General features: G+C 46.4%; 1 protein-coding gene across 1 annotated transcript in view; it reads right to left on the reverse strand.

Annotated features, from left to right (window-relative positions):
* The window catches only part of ITGA9 (integrin subunit alpha 9), an 838,556-nt gene that overhangs the window by 278,370 nt on the left and 537,836 nt on the right, over nt 1–22,350 (reverse strand). The window contains exon 17 of the mRNA XM_063922573.1: nt 10,401–10,477. Coding sequence (XP_063778643.1) covers nt 10,401–10,477 — 77 coding nt within the window. The remainder of the gene's footprint in view (nt 1–10,400; nt 10,478–22,350) is intronic.

The raw sequence follows: 22,350 nt of genomic DNA on the forward strand, positions 1-22,350 counted from the left end.
CAGGGGAAGCCCACGCTTCTTTACACACTTCATTTAACTCCTCAGATGGAGGAAAAGCTACTGGTAGTTTTTTCTCTCCAAACATAATACCCTTTTTTGTGGTACCTGGGGTAACATCAGAAATGTGCAACACATTTTTCATTGCCTCAATCATGTAACGTGTGGCCCTACTGGAAGTTACATTAGTCTCATCGTCGTCGACACTGGAGTCAGTATCCGCGTCGACATCTGTGTCTGCCATCTGAGGTAGCGGGCGTTTTAGAGCCCCTGATGGCTTTTGAGACGCCTGGGCAGGCACAGGCTGAGAAGCCGGCTGTCCCACATTTGGTATGTCGTCAAACCTTTTATGCAAGGAGTCGATACTGTCGCGTAATTCCTTCCACAGCACCATCCACTCAGGTGTCGACCCCGCAGGGGGTGACATCACATTTATCGGCATCTGCTCCGCCTCCACATAAGCCTCCTCATCAAACATGTCGACACAGCCGTACCGACACACCGCATACACACAGGGAATGCTCTGACAGAGGACAGGACCCCACAAAGCCCTTTGGGGAGACAGAGAGAGAGTATGCCAGCACACACCAGAGCGCTATATAACACAGGGATCCCACTATAAATGAGTGTTTTCCCTTATAGCTGCTTATTTTATATATACTGCGCCTAAATTTTGTGCCCCCCCCTCTCTTTTTTACCCTTCTGTAGCTTGAGGACTGCAGGGGAGTGCCAGGGAGCTTCCTTGCAGCGGAGCTGTGAGGGAAAAATGGCGCCAGTGTGCTGAGGGAGATGGCCCCGCCCCTTTTCCGGCGGACTTCTCCTGCTTTTTCTGGAATTCTGGCAGGGGTATTTTTACACCTATATAGCCTCTGGGACTATATATGGTGTAGATTTGCCAGCCAAGGTGTCTTATATTGCCCTCAGGGCGCCCCCCCCCCCAGCGCCCTGCACCCATCAATGACCGGAGTGTGAGGTGTGCATGAGGAGCAATGGCGCACAGCTGCAGTGCTGTGCGCTACCTTGTTGAAGACAGAAGTCTTCTGCCGCCGATTTTCAGGAACACTTCTTGCTTCTGGCTCTGTAAGGGGGCCGGCGGCGCGGCTCCGGGACCGAACAGCGAGGTCGGGTCCTGTGGTCAATCCCTCTGGAGCTAATGGTGTCCAGTAGCCTAAGAAGCCCAAGCTACCACAAGTTAGGTAGGATCGCTTCTTCTCCCCTTAGTCCCTCGCTGCAGTGAGTCTGTTGCCAGCAGATCTCACTGTAAAATAAAAAACCTAAATATACTTTCTTTCTAGGAGCTCAGGAGAGCCCCTAGTGTGCATCCAGCTCAGCCGGGCACAAGATTCTAACTGAAGTCTGGAGGAGGGTCATAGTGGGAGGAGCCAGTGCACACCAGTAATCTAAAGCTTTCTTTTAGTTGTGCCCAGTCTCCTGCGGAGCCGCTATTCCCCATGGTCCTTACGGAGTCCCAGCATCCACTTAGGACGTCAGAGAAATATGAATTGCCAGCTCCTGCATGAATACACAAGGCAATATTGAGTGGCAGATGTATTAACCTGGAGAAGGCATAAGAAAGTGATAAACCAGTGATATGTGCAAGGTGATAAAGGCACCAGCCAATCAGCTCCTAACTGTTAATTTACATATTGGAGCTGATTGGCTGGTGCGTTTACCAACTTGCACTTATCACTGGTTTATCACTTCCTTATGCCTTCTCCAGGTTAATACATCTGCCCCTGAGTCTTTTGGAGCATAAAAAGCATTGCTTATGATTATGACATTTCCTATGTGTAACCTGACCTTGGAGGATCAGCAACTTCTGGGGGATGCGGTCAAGATCCTGCAAGACGGAATCCCGGAGGTCGGAATACCGACACCGGAATCCCGACCGGCACAATCCCGACATATTCTCCCTCCGTGGGTGTCCACGACACCCATAGAGGGAGAATAAATTAGTGTGCCGAGCGTAGCGAGGCACCGTGCCCGCAGCGCGGTGAGTGCAGCGAGCCCGCAAGGGTCTGCGTTCCGCTCGCCACCCCTGTCGGGATTGTGCTGGTCGGGATTCCGGTGTCGGTATTCCGACTGCCGGGATCCCGTCTAGCGGGATTTCGTACTGATCCCACTTCTGGGGCCCATTAAGAGTTACACTCAAGTATGGTGTCTGGGATCTCTGCACATGCACAAATAAGCATAGCCCTCAATTCCATCTAGAATTCATACCCTCACTCAACTTAGCAAGTCTGCTGCCTGAGTTTTTATGATGGCAATTTGCACATATTTCAGAATGTCATGAAGAGTGATCAGATGAATTGCAATTAATTGCAAAGTCATTCGTTGCCATGACAATGAGCTTAATCCCAAAAAACATCATTTCCATTGCATTTCAGCCCTGTTACAAAAGGAGCAGCTGACATCATGTCAGTGATTCTCTCGTTAACACAGGTGAGAGTGTTGACAAGGACAAGGCTGAAGATCACTCTGTCATGCTGATTAAGTTAGAATAACAGAATTGAAGCTTTAAAAGGAGGGTGGTGCTTGAAATCATTGTTCTTCCTCTGTTAACCATGGTTACCTGCAAGGAAATACGTGCGTGGTTCAATAGTTGTGAAGAAGACTTTTAGAACATCCAGCAAGCGCCAGGACCGTCTTCTAAATTTGATTCAGCTGCAGGATCGGGGCACCACCAGTCCAGAGCTTGCTCAGGAATGGCAGCAGGCAGGTGTGAGTGCATCTGCACGCACAGTGAGGGGAAGACTTTTGGAGAATGGCCTGGTTTCATGAAGGGCAGCAAAGAAGCCACTTCTCTTCAGGAAAAACATCAGGGACAGACTGATATTCTGCAACAGGTACAGGGATTGGACTGCTGAGGACTGCAGTAAAGTCATTTTCTGGAAAAACGCCTGTCCGGAGAAGGAAAGGTGAGCGCTACCATCAGTCCTGTGTCATGCCAACAGTAAAGCATCCTGAGACCATTTATGTGTAAGGTTGCTTCTCAGCCACTCACAATTTTGCCTAAGAACACAGGGGGGTCATTCCGAGTTGATCGCTAGCTGCCGTTGTTCGCAGCGCAGTGATCTGGCTAAAAATCGTCATTTCTGCGCATGCACCGCAATGCACAGGCGCGTCGTACGGGTACAATGAGCATTGTGGGTTTGCACAGAGTGTAACGAACATTCCAGTCGCACGGCCGAATGCAGGAAGATTGACATGAAGTGGGCATTTCTGGGTAACAAAGAAAAAAGAGTTTGAAACTCGCGCTGTAGCGGAACTTTATATGCAAGATCCTGAGTATAAAATAAAACATAGACACCACTGGAAGAGAGGAGTGTGTGCAATCTTCCTCAAAAGCTGTAGTGCTCGTGTTCTTTTCTCATTAGATTGGAACTTACATTCCGTTTCTTTCACGAGTGCGCATAAAGGTATCTTTCACACTGTCCTCTCTTCTAAGCTTGAAAATACAGCAGGCAAAATGACACACCAGATAAAACTTACATTAAGTTTCTGTCACGCATACACGTAAACAGTATCTTTTTGGGTCCTCTGGTCACAAAGACATGGATCTCCTTCAGTTTTTCCAATGATAAAAAGTGTGGAACTAATTATGTGGAACTTTTTATCATTAAAATCGTTTGGAAGCGTCACTGGTACAGGAGGCGTTACGTGTGTAAGCGTAACTGGTACGGGGGGTGTTGCGCGTGAAAGCGTCACTGGTACAGGGGGTGTTACGTGTGTAAGCGTCACTGGTACAGGGGGCATTACGAGTGTAAGCGTCACTGGTACAGGGGGCATTACGTGTGTAAGCGTCACTGGTACAGGGGGCATTACGAGTGTAAGCGTCACTGGTACAGGGGGCATTACGTGTGTAAGCGTAACTGGTACAGGGGGCATTACGAGTGTAAGCGTCACTGGTACAGGGGGCATTACGTGTGTAAGCATCACTGGTACAGGGGGCATCACGTGTGTAAGCATCACTATTGCAGGGGGCGTTACATGTGTAAGTGCCACTACTGCAGGGGGGCGTTACGTGTGTAAGTGTCACTACTACAGGGGGCGTTAAGTATAAGTGGCACTACCACAGGGGGCGTTACGTGTGTAAGCGGCACTACTGCAGGGAGCATTATGTGTATAAGCATTATGTGCGCTGTCCCTTTGTAAAGTATGGGAGGGCGCAAATTTATAGTTTGCAGGGGGGCGCCGAACACCCTAGCACCAGCCCTGATCGGGTGGTATAATATGTCATAGGGTCAACTGGGGGCACTGTGTTGCATAATGTGTACTGGCAACCCTACAATGTGACGTAATACTAACTATTTGCGCAAAATAAATAAGTTGACTTTGAAACTAAGTATAACTGATCAGGTAATGTGCCAGGTGTTAGCACCCCACTTGTATTGGAACAACATGATTGAAAACATGGGAGTATAGAAGTAAATTGTGTCCATTAGACTTCAGTGGCATTTCTCAGTATGAGATTGTATCACAGACACTCACAGAACAATGTATGGGAATACCCTGTAAAGTGCACTATAGATAAAAAGATAACATACATAGTAACATAGTAACTAAGGTTGAAAAAAGACAATTGTCCATCCAGTTCAACCTATTTGTGGTCTCCTATGCAGTCTTATAATAAGACAAGTTATTTTTATGTTAGGACTAGTTATATTAACTATAATGCGTGCCTACGCACCATGGGGGTCATTCCGAGTTGATCGTAGCTGTGCTAAGTTTAGCACAGCTACGATCATGTACCCTGACATGCGGGGGGACGCCCAGCACAAGGCTAGTCCGCCCCACATGTCAGTGCCGGCCCCCCCGCACAAATACAAAAGCATCGCACAGCGTCGATGCCTTTGTATTTGAGGAGTAACTCCCGGCCAGCGCAGCTCCTGCGGCTGGCCGGGAGTTAATTGTCGCTGTCGCTGGCCGCCGCGGCCCGCCCCCCCCAACGGTCCGGCCACGCCTGTGTTGGCCGGACCGCTCCCCCTAAACGGCGGCTTAACGCCGCCATTCAGCCCCCTCCCGCCCAGCGACCGCCTCTGTCTCAGAGGCGATCGCTAGGCAACGAAAGCTGCCATGCGCCGACGCACTGCGGCGCCGGCGCAGTTCCACCCTGATCGCTGCGCTGCGACAAACTGCAGCGAGCGATCGGGTCGGAATGACCACCAATAACCCTGAATATCTTTATCCAATAGGAATTTATCTAACCCATTCTTAAAGGTGTTGACTGAGTCCGCTGTTACTACTCTCTCAGGCAGGGAATTTCAAACACGTATTGTCCTTACTGTGAAAAAAACTTTTTCGCCTCAATGTGTGGAAACTCCTCTCCTCTAACCTAAGCGAGTGACCACGTGTTCTCTGTGCTGATCTTATAGAAAACAGGTCCCTCCCAAGCTCTGTGTATTGACCCCTTATATATTTGTAGATGTTGATTATATCCCCTCTTATTCTCCTCTTTTCCAATGTAAACATGCCTAGCCTTGCAAGCCTTTCCTCGTATTCCAGCGTCTCCATGCCCTTGATTAGTTTGGTCACCCGCCTCTGAACCTTTTCTAGCTCCAGGATATCCTTTTTTGTAATATGGTGCCCAAAATTGCACACAGTATTTAAGATGCGGCCTCACTAGTGATTTATATAATGGGAGTATAATACTCTCGTCCCTTGCATCAATTCCCCATTTTATGCATGCTAATATCTTATTAGCCTTCTTTGCTGCACTCCTACTTTGGGTACTGCTGCTTTTTGCAGCATGATAAACTCAGCTATGGTCAAACATTCAAATCCGATATTGGTTGCAATACATAAGAGGAATTGGTCCGCTGAGTGAGACAGAGGACACCTGGGAGCAGTCACTCATCCATACAATGGGAGGGAAAGGGCACTGGCACTGCTGTGAAGCATGCTGATATTCCTTTCCATTTTCAGGACTAACATTGAGGAAGACTGAAGTGTAGAAGAGGATAGCTGTTATGTATACTATAGGTCCTGCTGTAAATGCAGAACATGCCATACAGCTCTAGCATCTGCTATACATCTATCATGGTGACTGCTATGTAATAAAGTAGTCTTTGGTCAATGTAAAAAACATCCATTCTAAAATGGAATTGATTGCACACACATCTATAATACAAGACACATAAACATCTATGTTGTACTTGCTTACTCGTCTTGTTAAACTCCTTTTTTGGGGGAGCTGTCCTAGTAGCCCTAAGAGTAAGTTACAATAGGCTTCCAAGTCCTCTTCCTTCCCTAGTGAAGTGGATGGTCTGGGAGCATGATTCGGGGTGAAACTTGTCATCATGGCACCACCCCCGCCCTCAGATGATTGCACAGATCGCGGATTTGCGCAGCAGAGGAGGGGCTGTGATGATACCATCAACCACACTATGCATCTGACCTCTAGATGGCATTTGCAAAATGTTGACTGCTACAGTATGACTTATTTGTAGGTTAATAGCTTGCAATTGGCATGGTGCACTGGATTGGCAGGAAAATGGGGCAGGACATACTGCATTATAGAACAGATTATTATGTGTATCCAAATCCTATAGTGAACAGCTGCTGTATTAGCATAGGCATACTAGGGTTAGGGTACAGGCATACTGGAGTTCAGGTATAGCCATGCTAGGGTTAGGGCTTAGACCTACTAGGGTTAGGGTTTAGACATACTAGGGTTAGGGTACAGGCCTACTACAGATATGGTTTAGGCTTAAAACTGTATGTCAACAGTTTTCAAATTTCGACATGTTGTCTGTTTTTATTTTGTTCCCATCTACAGTACCTGCAAAACTCTTGCCAGTCTATTATAGAAATAGAAACACTTTGTAATGCAAGCAGAACAAAGCAGTGCACGGTAACTAGCAATGTGGAACGAGCAGCGGGATATAAACCAAACTTCTCTAGTCACAGAGCAAACAGAAGTGCACAGACTATAAAATGGCTGCTTGTTTATATATCCCCCCTATAGGCCAGCCCTCTATTTAAATTTTTCTTAATCTGGCAGATAAATCTGGTGTGCTTTTGGGCAGCATGAGATGCGCTGGAATTCGATCATCCGATACCACCGGATTTCCGGTCGTAAGGGACATGAGATAAATTGCAGGATTGTATGGCCATCGAATGCACTAAAAATGCACTTTCGATGCGATTTGTCTCAAGGTGATCTTCAAGGGAAATCGGGGCTGATATCGCGTCGAAGGCAATCGCACAAGTGTATAGGTACCATTAGACTGACAATTAGATAAATCTAGACAAGACTATGGCAAAAAAATCTTTCTTTAAGTTATTTATATGAAACTACAATTGCGTTCGGTAATAAAATGGTGTTTTCTGCATAATCACTACCCCATAATCACTACCCCATTATGATGCGGCCATGCCCCTAGAGTACTGCAGCCCTTGTTCCAATCCCAGCTCTACTAATGTTGGGTTATACATTTAATAACGCCTTTCATATAATTTTAGGGACTAGTGATGGCAGGACAATGATTAATAGAAAGAAACGATGGTTGTTTTATGTTTAAGCTTAGCGGGGGTCATTTAGATTTGTTATCAATGCTTCTTCCTTGGAAGCCCCAGCGATAGCGTTGTATGTAAATACAGCAGGAGGCGTCAATTACATGAAGACGCCTCCTGCTGCACTAGTGATATGAGCTGCATCCGAGGACGCAGCATCGGATCAAAGCACCCACCATCGAGTGGCATATGGCACCCATGGTGCCGCGCAAGCTGCCCGTCACAAAGCTAGGAAATCTCTGTCTTACTACAGAGATCCCTGTCCTTTTCCCACTCCCTAAATGGCGATGACACACCATTTTTCTAAATGGGGCCCATCATCGCCCCTTCCCTGCCCTCGAAACGGCATCAGACTGTAAATCAATGACGGTCTAATGCCGCCCCACGTCCTATGCCGCATGACCCATTCGCGCACGTGCAGAATGGGTCCTGCGTATGTACAAAGTATCGAAAATCAGTATTTTGGTCTCCCTGAATGACCCCCAGTGTGTCAGCAGTTGGACTACTTATCATTTGATTTGGGGAGTCATTCCTAGAAGTGGGAATTCAAATTTCCATTACTTCCAACATAATTGGGACAAAATAAGGCCTGCTCTGTATCTACTCACCCAATCCTGACCATCCAGAAATTATCAATGGGTGAAACTTTGTCACTTTTAATATTCACAAATCAGGGCTGTTGTGTCGTAATTACACACTTGAGCAAGCATAACTAATAACACACAGGCACTCCACACAATAAATTATACATTTTGTTAAAACTGAGCCCCTGAACCAGTGAAACGAACAGAAATAGAATTGGGAGAATTATTTAGCACTCTGCCGTAATCGGAGACTTAGAGTTCATGTGAACTTGATTTCCTACTTCCTGAGCCGTCAGGTCTCATGCCGCTCTGCTTGGGCCAAGCTCCTTTTTCGCCCAATAAGGTGTTTTAGTCGCTCTGTGATGCACAAAGAGACTGTGCTGATTAAACTGACACTTGTATATCTGAGGGCGACTGAGTCTGTATACATAGCACAACGGAACTTGTGTCGTATACAGATTCAGAGACTCAGTCGCACACAGATACACAAGTGTCACATATCAAATGAATCAGCGCAGTCCCCTGGTGCGTCCTTGTCGCATTGCATATTCAGAACATATTTAACGGACTTATTTTCGTTTAAGATTTAACGTGACACAGATATTAATATTCTTTGACTTATTGCTGCCTATTCACTCTGAGCTTACATCAAGTCCTTATTAACAAAGAAAATAATACATTTCAAATAGTGTTGATATTCACTGGGGAGATGATAAGCTTCAATCAATGACTCTTATATTTGTCTACTTCATCAAAAAACAAACAGCTTTCTACTGTATGCAGCACTCTATTACATCGTCATGTATAAATGATGTTCCTTTGTAATAGAGCTTAATGATAAATGCTTTTTGACAAACGTAGTGATTTATTTATTTATTTTGATAAGCAATCTGCTTTGTAATGACAATCTTAATGTTAAGTAGTACATTAAAATAAATACAAGTACTACAAGAGTAAAAATATTAAACATGATGGGGCTCATTTAGAGTTGGACACATGTCCTTTTTAAAAGTGTATAATACACTTTATGTTCTAGGTATGCGCACAAAAATGTGTATTCTTGCATTTTTGTGGTTCCCTGACTTGTAACTCCTTATATCTGGGGAGGCGGAATGGGGAAGTCGAGCTAGCCAGGTACAGTACAGATGCGTTCACATCATTTTCTCTCTACACAGACGTGGTCCATTTTCTCTGTGTAGAGAGAAAATGAATACCACCCGATCCACATACAGTATATGTCATTTAAGAGGTACAGTATAGCTTTATGGCTGCCCCTATTTAAACTTCATAATAAATAAAAAGAAATGTAAAAAAATGCAGGAAGATGACACCACATCAAGTTTAGAAGTTCTACTTACTACCACTTCAGTTCAGCACTGCATATCAAGTGCATGCAAAAATACGCACAATACGTTTTCACATGCAATTTGCACGTCTTTGATGAAATCACAACACCAGCAATTGGCATGGATGAATACGCTGGTATAGAAGACTTGTAAATATAACTTCTTTCCATGTTAAAATTAAAATGATTAAATATTGAAAGTTTTTTTCACATAAAAAATTGTATATGCTACTTAATGGTGTATATATTTTGTGTTTTGTATTATTTATAACCCCTTTTTCACTACTGTTTGCCTTTCCATCTGTTTTGCTTGCTCATTGTAGGCATGTGTATATATATAGCATAACAATGTCATCATCACTGAAACTGCTAGCTAATGCTTTGCTGGAGTGTCAAAAAACCCTACGCATTCCACCATGAAATACTACAGAACCCTATGCAATCACAAGGGGTTACATATAAGAAACTCGCGATCATGATACTACTTGGCTGATCCTACTTTTCTCATTCTGTACAGAGATCGGCAGCTTTCCCGACACAGTGGCACTTCAACGTATAACTTCAAAGCAGTCTAGAGGCCCGTTCCCCAATGATAATATATGATTTCTTCCTGTCATTATTTGGCTTATTGTGGAGGAAATTATATTTACACAATCAACTTACAAACAGGGCAAATAAAATTGCCACATCCTCTTTTAAATCAGTAATACTCCAATGACTATGTCTAACTTTTTCATAAATGTTGGGATTCTCTCCCCTGGGTTGGATGCACCTTGCCTAGCTCTGTGCCTTTTGCTCCATATCCTGTAGTATGACATAGTTGAGTCCTAACGGCACCTAGGCATTGTGCAGGGTAGACAAGGGAGTGGTTGCACTCAGGGGAATTTAGCAGGTGCCATGTTCACTCGTTTGATTCAAATAGAACATTATGAGAAGATTGAAAATAAGCACACACTCACCTTGATAGCAGCAGCTTTCCCTTTAGATGCAAGTCTGCAGGACAATCTTCAGAGCGGCAATTTCTTTCAAAGTAAGTCTAAAATAAATGTATAAAAATAAAATTATTTGAAATTGACATCATCAATAACATTACTGTTCTTGTTATAACAAGTTTGCTTAAGTGTAATGAGCACAATGTTTAGGAAAGCAAAGGTCATAGAAGCCAAGTAGTGCACAGACTAAAACTCGTCGGGATCCTGGCTGTCACAATACTAAAGCCAGGATCCCAACGGGGGCACCATACCGCCACCGGTATACCGGTGAGGTAGGTGATTCCACCTCTATGGATGCCCATGACAACCATAGCAGGAGAACAGAACCAGTGCCACCGAGCCCACAGCGTGGTGAGCGCAGCATGGTGAGTACAGCGAGCCCAAAAGGGGCTTCGTTGTGCTCGCCCCCCTGCCGGAATTCCACTGCTCGGGATGCCGATGTCGGTATACTGACAATCGGCATCCCGTGCGGCGGTATATCATACCAAACCCGTACTCAGAATACATAAGAACGTATCTTCCCTCCCTTCCCCACCTCTGCAGATGCATAAATAACAGGTCATACAAATCGGCGTGGCTATATGTGCCTATGATCTCTTTTCTGAGTATGCGCAGAGTGATTTTACGTATTTTATAATCTGCAAAACTGTAGGATATATCCACAAGTTCATTGCTAACCTCTAGTTTTCACTTCCAATTGATCTGAACTACTGCTAGTCTTCTTCTCTATCACATAAGATGATGAATGTTATAAAATGTTAGGGTCTCCTGCCCTGTGCTGCCACGTCGTCATGGCAACCGGGAGACAAGTGCTAGTGGTGTAACCTGAGCGCAGCTGATACTCCGGTTCGGGTCTTTTGCTGTGCAGTGGTTATAGGCTCTGTGCACGGCAGGGGATCCGGTGCTGGTTTTTGTGCTCACAGTCTGTGAGGTCTGAGTGGGGCGTGGACAGCACCTGCTTTATAAGGCCTCTTTTCAGGGTAAGCAGATGCTGCTGAATCTTTGTTGGTTAGTCAGTTCATGAAAGTTAGCCAGTACTGTGTAGCTTTGTATTTGTTTGTTGCTTACTGCAAATAGGCCTGGGGATTTGGTATTACACTCTGCCAATCCAGACCTAGCAGTAAGACTGGAGTCAGTCGTTTAGCTTGCTGGGGTTCTTAGCAAGTTTGCGGCTGTATTCTAAGACTTGCCTGTCTAATCCTGTCTCACTGTGCTAGGTGTCAGGGGTCAGTTTAGTGGCAGTAAGCTAAAACCTGTGCACTGCAAGTGAGAATTAGGATTGTGGAGATTCTCCTTGTGTCTATCATTCCATCTCTGACCAAGGAGTTTACTGCCACACCCGTTGGTAACCCTTTAGGGTTTTGCTGTTGCCCTTAGCAACAGCATTTCGGGTTCTCTACATATTAAAACACAACATCTTGCTTTTCCATCTGAGCAGTTCTAATACAAGGGAGATACCCAGTTCCTTAGCCTCTGGGCTTCTCTGTTCACTTTGTGTGTATTTTGTTACCCTATCACCTTCTGTGTACATTATGTCATATCCCCCAGTTTGTCTGTGAGTCCATCTGTTTTGCATAACAGTTCAAACACCAGTACATTCCTGCAGACACTGGAGTGCATAACAGTTCTGACACCAGTACTTTCCTGCAGGCACTGGTGTGCATAACATATTCAGCAGCCTAATACTCCTGTTGAAATTTTGTGGGAATATGGAGCATACCCCTCAAAATACGTTGCAACAGGTGGTCGATCAGGTGCAGGTCCTGACTCGACAATTTAATGATTTGTCCATTAAAATGCACACCTCCCAGGCTGCTGGCGGAGCTCCCGCAGCAGCAGCACCTGCAGGGGTTAAGGAGCCGAAAGTAAATCTCCCGGATCGTTTTTCTGGAGATCGCTCGCAGTTCTTTTGTTTCAAGGAGAGCTGCAAGCTATACTTCCGGCTTAGGCCTCAGTCTTCTGGGTCAGAGATTCAGCGGGTGGGCATAGTGATTTCCTTGCTACAAGGAGACCCACAGGTCTGGGCATATGGGTTGCAGCCTGACTGTCCGTCGCTTAAAAGTGTTGATGCTTTTTTTACGGCACTGGGCATGTTGTATGATGACCCTGACAAGACGGCCTCAGCCGAGGCTCAGATTTCGATCCTTAAGCAAGGGCGAAGGCCAGTTGAGGTTTACTGTACGGAGTTTCGGAGGTTGGCCCATGATACCCAGTGGAATGACCCAGCCCTGAGACACCAGTACCGAAGAGGTCTTTCTAACCAGATAAAGGACCAACTGGTACAATATCCCTTGCCTGATAGCTTGGATCAGCTCATGCAGTTATCCATCCGGGTGGATAGACGGCTGAGAGAGCGTAGGCTTGAAAGGGAGACTGAGATTTCCTTCCTTCCCAAGGGAACCTCAGACTCTGAGGAATTTTCTGAGGAGCCTATGCAGATTGGGGCTACCCGCCTCTCCTCGCGTGAGAAGACGCGGAGGAGACAGCAGGGGTTGTGTTTGTACTGTGGGAATAAAGGTCATGTGGTAGTATCATGCCCAGAAAAGCCGGAAAACTTCAGGGCCTGAGGGTGATGGGAAATATCCTGTCAGGCCAGAAGTCAGAATTTCCCAAGAAGACTTTTATCATTCCGGTGACCTTGAAGATCCTCGGTCAAACTGTCAAGACTGAGGCCTTTGTGGACAGTGGGGCTGACGGGGTTTTTATGGACCGCCAATTCGCCCTGAAACACTCTGTTCCCTTAGTACCCTTGGCATCGGAAATTGAGATTTGTGGGTTAAACGGGGAACCATTATCCCAAGGTAAAATTACCTCTTGCACTAGCCAGATTTCTTTGTTTATTGGAGCCACACACTCTGAAAAATTGTCCTTTTATGTGACTGTCTGTACTTTTGCCCCATTGGTGTTGGGGTTACCCTGGTTAAGGGCCCACAATCCTCAATTTGACTGGGTCTCTGGGGAGATTCTTAATTGGGGTACTGATTGTTTCAGGAGTTGCTTGAGCCTTCCAGTCAGGCTCTCGCAGCTAAGTTTGCCAGGATTGCCAGGGTGTTATGTAGATTTTGCGGACGTGTTCTCCAAAAAAGTTGCAGAGGTACTACCTCCCCATCGCCCCTATGACTGTGCCATTGATTTGTTGCCAAATGCTAAGCTTCCCAAGAGCAGGTTGTACTCCCTGTCACGTCCTGAGACTCAGGCTATGGCAGAGTACATTCAGGAGAACTTGGCTAAGGGATTTATCAGACCTTCACAGTCTCCAGTTGGGTCGGGGTTCTTCTTCGTGGGTAAAAAGGACGGTTCGTTGCGACCCTGCATCGACTTCAGGGAATTGAACCGTATCACGATTAAAAACTCATACCCACTGCCTCTCATTTCGGTCTTGTTTGACCAGCTTCGTACTGCCACCATTTTTTCTAAGATTGACCTACGCGGTGCGTACAATCTAATCCGAATAAGAGAGGGGGATGAATGGAAGACTGCCTTTAATACCCACTCAGGGCATTATGAATATTTGGTGATGCCTTTTGGGCTCTGTAATGCCCCGGCAGTCTTCCAGGATTTCATGAATGATGTGCTCAGGGAATATTTGGATAGATTCTTAGTTGTATACTTAGATGACATCCTAATCTTCTCCCATTCCCTGGAGGAACATCGGAAGCATGTACGCTTAGTCCTCCAGAAACTCAGAGACCACCGGCTTGGGGCGAAGCTGGAGAAGTGCGAATTTGAAGTTCAGCAAATCGCATTTCTAGGATATATTATCTCCCCAGAAGGTTTCCAAATGGAGGGTTCCAAGGTACAGGCAGTCCTGGATTGGGTGCAGCCCACTAGTTTGAAGGCGCTTCAGCGTTTCCTGGGCTTTGCGAATTTTTATAGACGATTTATCGCTGGATTTTCGTCTATAGTGGCGCCCTTGGTGGCACTCACTAAGAAAGGGGCGGATGTTGCTCACTGGTCTTGTGAGGCTAAAGCGGCTTTTGCCCGTCTCAAAAGGGCATTTGTTTCGGCCAAGGTGCTGCGACACCCAGATCCAGAGCGTCCTTTTGTGGTGGAGGTGGATGCCTCTGAGATGGGTATTGGGGCAGTGCTTTCTCAGATGGGAGTGTCTGATAATCGCCTTCATCCCTGTGCTTACTTTTCCCGTAAATTTTCGCCTGCCGAGATGAATTATGACGTGGGTAACCGGGAATTGTTGGCTATTAAGGATGCACTCGAGGAGTGGAGACACTGGCTTGAGGGGGCTAAGTTTGTGGTCTCAATTCTCACTGACCATAAGAATCTGGCATATTTAGAGTCAGCGAAGCGTCTCAATGCCAGGCAGGCACGATGGGCTTTGTTTTTTGCTCGCTTTAATTTTTTGATAACATATCGCCCTGGGTCAAAAAACATCAAGGCTGATGCGCTCTCGCGGAGTTTTGCTCCAATCCAGGAGACCACCGAGGAGCCGTTGCCCATTGTTTCCCCATCATGTATTAAAGTGGGCATTACCCAGGACCTCTTATCATTAGTCCTTAGAGCACAGGAGCAGGCTCCTCCAGACCTTCCGGTAGGTCTTTTGTTTGTGCCTCCTAGGTTAAGACAGCGAGTGTTCCTGGAATTCCATGCCAAGAAGTCGGCAGGTCACCCGGGTATTGCCAGAACTCGGGAGTTGCTATCTAGGGCGGTGTGGTGGCCCTCGGTGGCTAAGGATGTGGATCAGTGGGTTCGGGCATGTGACATCTGTGCCCGAAATAAGACTCCTAGAGGGGTTCCTGTTGGCCCATTACATCCACTCTCTATCCCATCTAAGCCATGGACCCACATTTCAATGGATTTTGTGGTGGACTTGCCCAAATCCTCGGGGATGACAGCCATCTGGGTTGTCGTTGACAGGTTTTCGAAGATGGCGCACTTCGTTCCACTGGTTGGGCTGCCATCAGCCAGACGCCTGTCTGAATTATTTATGCTGCATGTTGTGCGTCTCCACGGGTTGCCACTTGATGTGGTCTCTGACCGCGGATCCCAGTTTGTGGCCAAATTCTGGAGGGCATTTTGTTCCGATCTCCAGATTTCTGTCAGCTTGTCGTCAGGCTACCATCCGCAGTCTAATGGGCAGACTGAAAGGGTGAACCAGTCCTTGGAGCAGTTCCTCAGGTGTTATGTCTCCAAGTGTCAGACTGACTGGGTTGCTCATCTGTCCATGGCGGAGTTTGCCTATAACAACGCGGCTCACTCTGCTACAGGGATCTCTCCCTTCCTTTGTGTGTATGGGCATCATCCTAAGGCCAATTCTTTTGACCCCCTGGACTCCACGCCTGGTGGTTCCTCTGTGGTTTCGGTCCTTAGAGGTATTTGGCGGAAAGTGAAGAAAGCCCTTGTGTCTGTGTCATTAGTGACCAAAAGGGTTTTTGATAAGCGGAAAAGACCCTGCAGCTTCAAATTAGGAGACTTCGTCTGGTTGTCTACCAAGAATTTGAAGTTGAGACAGCCATCTCATAAGTTAGGGCCCCGGTTCATCGGCCCTTATAAGATCACCAGGGTTATCAATCCGGTGGCATTTCAGTTAGATCTGCCCCGTTCTTTGGGTATCAATAAAACATTTCATTGTTCCCTTTTAAAACGGGCGATTAGTAATCCTTCTTCCAGTGGAAGACCTTCCCCTCTTCTGATACGTGGCCAGAGGGAGTTTGTTGTTGAAAGGATTCTTGACTCCAAGGTGGTTCGGGGTCGGCTGTCATTTTTGGTGCACTGGAAGGGGTATGGCCCGGAGGAGCGGTCGTGGGTGCGCAGTTGTGATCTTCATGCCCCCAGACTGATACGCTCTTTCTTCTCGCAGTTCCCTGATAAACCCGGTGGTAGGGGTTCTTTGACCCCTCGTCAGAGGGGGGGTACTGTTAGGGTCTCCTGCCCTGTGCTGCCACGTCGTCATGGCAACCGGGAGACAAGTGCTAGTGGTGTAACGTGAGCGCAGCTGATACTCCGGTTCGGGTCTTTTGCTGTGCAGTGGTTATAGGCTCTGTGCACGGCAGGGGATCCGGTGCTGGTTTTTGTGCTCACAGTCTGTGAGGTCTGAGTGGGGCGTGGACAGCACCTGCTTTATAAGGCCTCTTTTCAGGGTAAGCAGATGCTGCTGAATCTTTGTTGGTTAGTCAGTTCATGAAAGTTAGCCAGTACTGTGTAGCTTTGTATTTGTTTGTTGCTTACTGCAAATAGGCCTGGGGATTTGGTATTACACTCTGCCAATCCAGACCTAGCAGTAAGACTGGAGTCAGTCGTTTAGCTTGCTGGGGTTCTGTTACTACTCTGTGAACTTAGCAAGTTTGCGGCTGTATTCTAAGACTTGCCTGTCTAATCCTGTCTCACTGTGCTAGGTGTCAGGGGTCAGTTTAGTGGCAGTAAGCTAAAACCTGTGCACTGCAAGTGAGAATTAGGATTGTGGAGATTCTCCTTGTGTCTATCATTCCATCTCTGACCAAGGAGTTTACTGCCACACCCGTTGGTAACCCTTTAGGGTTTTGCTGTTGCCCTTAGCAACAGCATTTCGGGTTCTCTACGTATTAAAACACAACATCTTGCTTTTCCATCTGAGCAGTTCTAATACAAGGGAGATACCCAGTTCCTTAGCCTCTGGGCTTCTCTGTTCACTTTGTGTGTATTTTGTTACCCTATCACCTTCTGTGTACATTATGTCATATCCCCCAGTTTGTCTGTGAGTCCATCTGTTTTGCATAACAGTTCAAACACCAGTACATTCCTGCAGACACTGGAGTGCATAGCAGTTCTGACACCAGTACTTTCCTGCAGGCACTGGAGTGCATAACAGTTCTGACACCAGTACTTTCCTGCAGGCACTAGTGTGCATAACATAAAATGATATAACCTGGACATGATGCAGCAAAACATGATTGATCAGTTTTGATGGCGAGTCCCCTTCTAGCTTTCTTGGGTATGTTAGAATGTTAGATTAGATTACATTGCTAGTAGTAGTAATAGTATTTTCACTATGGAATCAGAACGCTTCTTGTTTACTGTATTCAGATGTAATCATTTATCCATCTCATCTCTCTGGCAGCTACTTTTGCTGAGATAAGCTAATTTAGCAATCTGAAAGAATCTGCTGATTTGCTGAGCTGAGACACACAATTGTCTGGCTGCCAACTCCATCGTACATAGGACTGGCAGCTTTCCCTGAATGTCGCTCTGCTGCTTGCTGCATACAAAAGCATTTGCCTAAAAGTATCAAGAATAAGAGGCAATCTACACCCCAACTGTTTTTAGCTACTATACGTATATGCCCTAATTTATTGTAACATATTGTTATTATAGACTACAAAATCTATGACTTGTCTTTTATACAGTTACTTGTGTAGCATGTAACTGCTTGTGTTCAGGGACCTCTGCTCTGTGCTACTTGCACCTGTACGCATTGGCAAGTGCATGCAAAATTTTCTGCACACACTGTATCAACAGCAGGAACACAACACATGAGTGCAATATAAAAGTTAGGGTGTGTACACACGGTGAGATAAATCTGTAAAATTTTGACTATATAGTCAAAATCTTAAGGAAAGTTAGTGCATATCTCAAGGTGTTAGGCAGCTTGCGATACCGATTCGATCCCAATGCGCACTCCCACGGGGTCGGTATCACAAGGCTAGATAGACTGTGCAGGCAAGTCAATCTTGACTATCTAGTGTACTATCTAGTACAAAGTATAGTCAAGATTGGCACTTAGTCAAAATCGTACATAGACAAAATAGAAAGTACAGAAAATCTGTGCTATCTGGGCTCTGGGGGAGTTAAAGGGAAATCGCATAGTCAAAATCGGGCATAGCAAGGATCTCACCGTGTGTATGCACCAGTGTGAAGGAATAGTTGAGGGATAATTAGCGAGCAATGTATAGAAAATAAGTAAACACCACATACCAAATCTAATTGTAAAGTATATTTTATATCTCTGAGCCAAACTATAAAGCCTATACAGGGCCGGTATCCGGACTCCAGGTCGACAACAAAAAGGTCGACACACCTTAGGTCAACGCCAATTGGTCAACACACCTTAGGTCGACATGGACAAAGGGTCGACATGGACAAAAGGTCGACAGGAACAAGGTCGACATGAAAAGGTCGACATGAGTTTTTCACAATTTTTTTCTTTTTTGGAACCATTTCATACTGAACGATCCACGTGGACCACGATTGGAATGGTAATCTGTGCCGAGCGAAGCGGAGCGAAGGCACCATGCCCGAAGCATGGCGAGCGAAGCGAGCCATGCGAGGGGACGCGGTGCCCTAATTGGGGTTCCCGGTCACTCTACGAAGAAAACGACACCAATAAAATATAAAAAACTCATGTCGACCTTTTTCCATGTCGACCTTGTTCCTGTCGACCTTTTGTCCATGTCGACCTAAGGTGTGTCGACCAATTGGTGTCGACCTAAGGTGTGTCGACCTGGAGTCCCAGACCCACAGGGCCATAGCTACCTATCAGGGACGTGCAGTCAGGGGAGGCAGTGCCTCACCTGTCAATGTTTAATATAATACAAAGAAGATATTTACACATGTTCTGTGTCTTAAATATCTTCTCTGTATTTTTCCAATCCTACTTGATGTGAAAAAAAAGAGCCAAATGTGAGTGGGAGGCAGCGAGAACACCTGCCTCACAATGTCAATGGTAAAGTGTTTAAGTCTGGAGATGGACAGGGGGCGGGGCCAAGCTGCGGGCAGAAAAAGCCCATCCAAAAACTCATGAGAGGCGGCACCAGCACATCTGCCTCATTGACAGGGACGTGCCTTCAACCCACATGAAAGCACCTGACTGATTGGACAGCACTAATCTGTCTGTCAGTGCTGAGCACCAGCTAATTTCCTGCCCAGCTTCACTGATACCCGACTCCCCCTCCCGCAGGAGCCTGCAGCCGCCGGGTGCTGGTGTCTGATCCCCCCCCCTCCCCAATCACAATGGATATTGCAGCCGCGGGTACTGATACCCGACACCCCCTCCCGCAGGAGCTTGCAGCCGCCGGGTGCTGGTGCCTGATTCCCCCCTCCGCCCCATCACAATAGAGTTTACTACCGCGGGTACTGATACCCGCGCCCCCCTCCCGCAGGAGCTTGCAGCCGCCAGGTGCTGGTGCCTGATCCCCCCCCCATGGTGTTTGTAGCCGCGAGCAGCAGGGATCACTGATATTTCTTCCTCCTTCCCCGAAACTTACAGCCGCAGACTGGGAGTCAGTGCCGGAGGGATCATTGGGGTAAGTGAGTGCTAGAGGTGCTGCTGTGCTGTCAGTAAGTGCTGGAGGGGTTTGGAAGTGCAAGTGCATAACCCCCCCTCCTCCCCTTTACACCCCCAAGTGTGGCTCTCCAGCCACAGGCATCACCTCACGTCACTGCTACCTATACAGTTCCAAACAGTATAAGATCTGTGTAAAATATTATAATCTCATACCACCTGACAACCACAAGTCACCGTATGAGTTACAGAGACTTGGGATAAAGAAATGCTGATTTGAGATTGTGAGGAGCACCAATTCTCCTTAATCCAATCTGGCTGCAATCCACCTAAAATGTCATCTTGCTTTTGGGGGTTATTCAGAGTTGTCAGCAAACAAAAAAAGTTAGCAACTGGGCAAAACCATGTTGCACTGCAGGTGGGGCAGATGTAACATGTGCAGAGAGATTTAAATTTGGGTGGGTTACATTGTTTCTGTGACTAGTCAATACCGGCTGCTTTATTTTTACACTGCAATTTAACTCTCTGTGCAGGTTACATCTGCCCCACCTGCAGTGCAGCATGGTTTTGCCCACCTGCTGACTTTTTTTGGTTTGCTAACAATTGAATAACCCCCTTTAACAGGCAGAGTCAGTGGGATGTATATATGAGCACAGACTTTTAGTTCATGTTCCTAAGGTTCCATCTTTGCTAACAACATTTTAGTGGAAGCCAGTATTGTGAACGTCTCTTTACCAGGACCCCAGGGAAAATCATTTAAAAAACCACCAGTTCCCACAGACACCCTGCAAATATCCCCAGGGATATCGGAATGATAGGTTGAGTCAATAGGTCGACACCAAATGGTCGACATGCATATGGTTGACATGGTCAAAAGGTCAACAGGTTCAAATTGTCAATATGATAATGGTCGACAGAATAAGGTCGACATGCGGTTTGTTTTTATTATTATTATTATACCATAACCATCCCCAGGATCTGCTTATAATTTGAGGTGTGGTCAAAACCCTGTGCCATATGTGGCTACGCTATGTCCATTACAGCCATGTAATATAGAAAATGATACCAATAGAGACAGATATACAGAAGAAACTGTGCAATCTCTACAGTTGGTGATTTAATTGTTGAAGCATAGATGGATACCCAGAAACTTGCTGAACTGGTCAGAATGTGGACAAGTTTCTGAAGACAATGGGCCTCAGAGTTGCATGCAATGTCTTCCCTGAGGATGAATCTCTCAATTTTTTTTTAACAACTACATATGTGTTGGAGCCAGGGCCAGATTAAGGCTTGGGGATGGGGGGAGAGGGGGGGGGGGGAGGGGGGAACCCAGGGCACTTAAGACAGGGGGGCCCAGGGGAAGAGGGGGTGTATATTAGATTGTGCATACCTCCCAATTAGGGGGGCCAATCCCGGGATCTGTGGGGTTCCCAGGATTTTCACCTAAAACTGCTAGGATTTGAATCCCAGGACTGGGACCTCCAATCCAGGGACTTGCGGGATGCGGTTGCGCATGTGCAGTTTGTTTATTTTTTGCAAGGCAGAGCTGAGCAATAGCAGCACTTGGCTCAGACACCGCCCAGCTGTGCAGTGTGACTTTAGAGAGGTCACGCTGTACAGCCCCATGCCAGCCCACCCTTTCAGCCATGGCAGATGGCAGATGACTGCAGTGCCGAGCATCCGTGTGGTGTGAGTGTCAGTATCACACTTTGCAGCTCAGCCAGTGCCTGCCCTGCAGCCAGAGCAGAGAGGAGCTCAAGGGCTCATCATCACCGCTGGTAGGAGTCGGGACTAGCTGGGACTGGATTAACAGGACAGGAGTGCACCCACTGCTGCAGACCTGTGTGTACTGCTCTTTTTGGAGTGGAATCTCTGGACTGGAGGAGACTGAGTTACTGTGAGCCCTGGGCTGGGCTGGTTGGTGGAGAATGAAGTTATTTATTCCTTTGGGGGGGAGGATGGGGCATGAAATAATATACATATTTTTTTTACCAACTCAATCCCGGGAATCTCAGGATTGAGAGTTTTTCAATCCCGATTCTCGGGATTGGCCTACCTACTCACAACATGGTCCATTCCAGGAAGAACAAAATACTCTCTACCCGGACTTCCCACTTAATATATGATTGGCGTCACCTGTGTTGAACTATTTCATTTATAAGAAAGATATATCAACAGAGGTTATTGCAGACATAAATTAAGAGAGAATTCCAGGTAGAGAGCATTTTGTCCTTCCTGGAATGGGTCATGTAGGGAGGTATGGATTGTGTATATTAACCCAATGGTGTATATTATATTTAAACTAATATCTTAATAATGCCTTGGTACTGTTTATAGCGCCACCTAATTGAGAGACAATTATTTTATAACGTTTTCTTGTAGTGGAACAAAGACAACTAAAACAGCCTTAAAATACACATAGAAAAATAAAATGTATAATGTTGTCACATGCAAGAGCAGCAGCAGCCTCTGTATTACCTACACACTGGGACAGAACTCAGGAGGACTCTCTAGAACCGAACACTCTCATAAGAGAATAGGTTACACAGGATCCAGACACAAAGTCTGGGAGGAGAATCTGGAATCCTTGGGTCACTAACAGCTCCCCCCCCCTATCTCTCCTCTGGATGGGAAGCTACGTCGGTAGCTCATGAAACCTGATACTACTGTGTCTCTGCCTGCACTGCATATTGGGGAAGATGTATT

This window comes from Pseudophryne corroboree, chromosome 5, assembly GCF_028390025.1.
Source record: "Pseudophryne corroboree isolate aPseCor3 chromosome 5, aPseCor3.hap2, whole genome shotgun sequence".
Lineage (NCBI taxonomy): Eukaryota > Metazoa > Chordata > Amphibia > Anura > Myobatrachidae > Pseudophryne > Pseudophryne corroboree.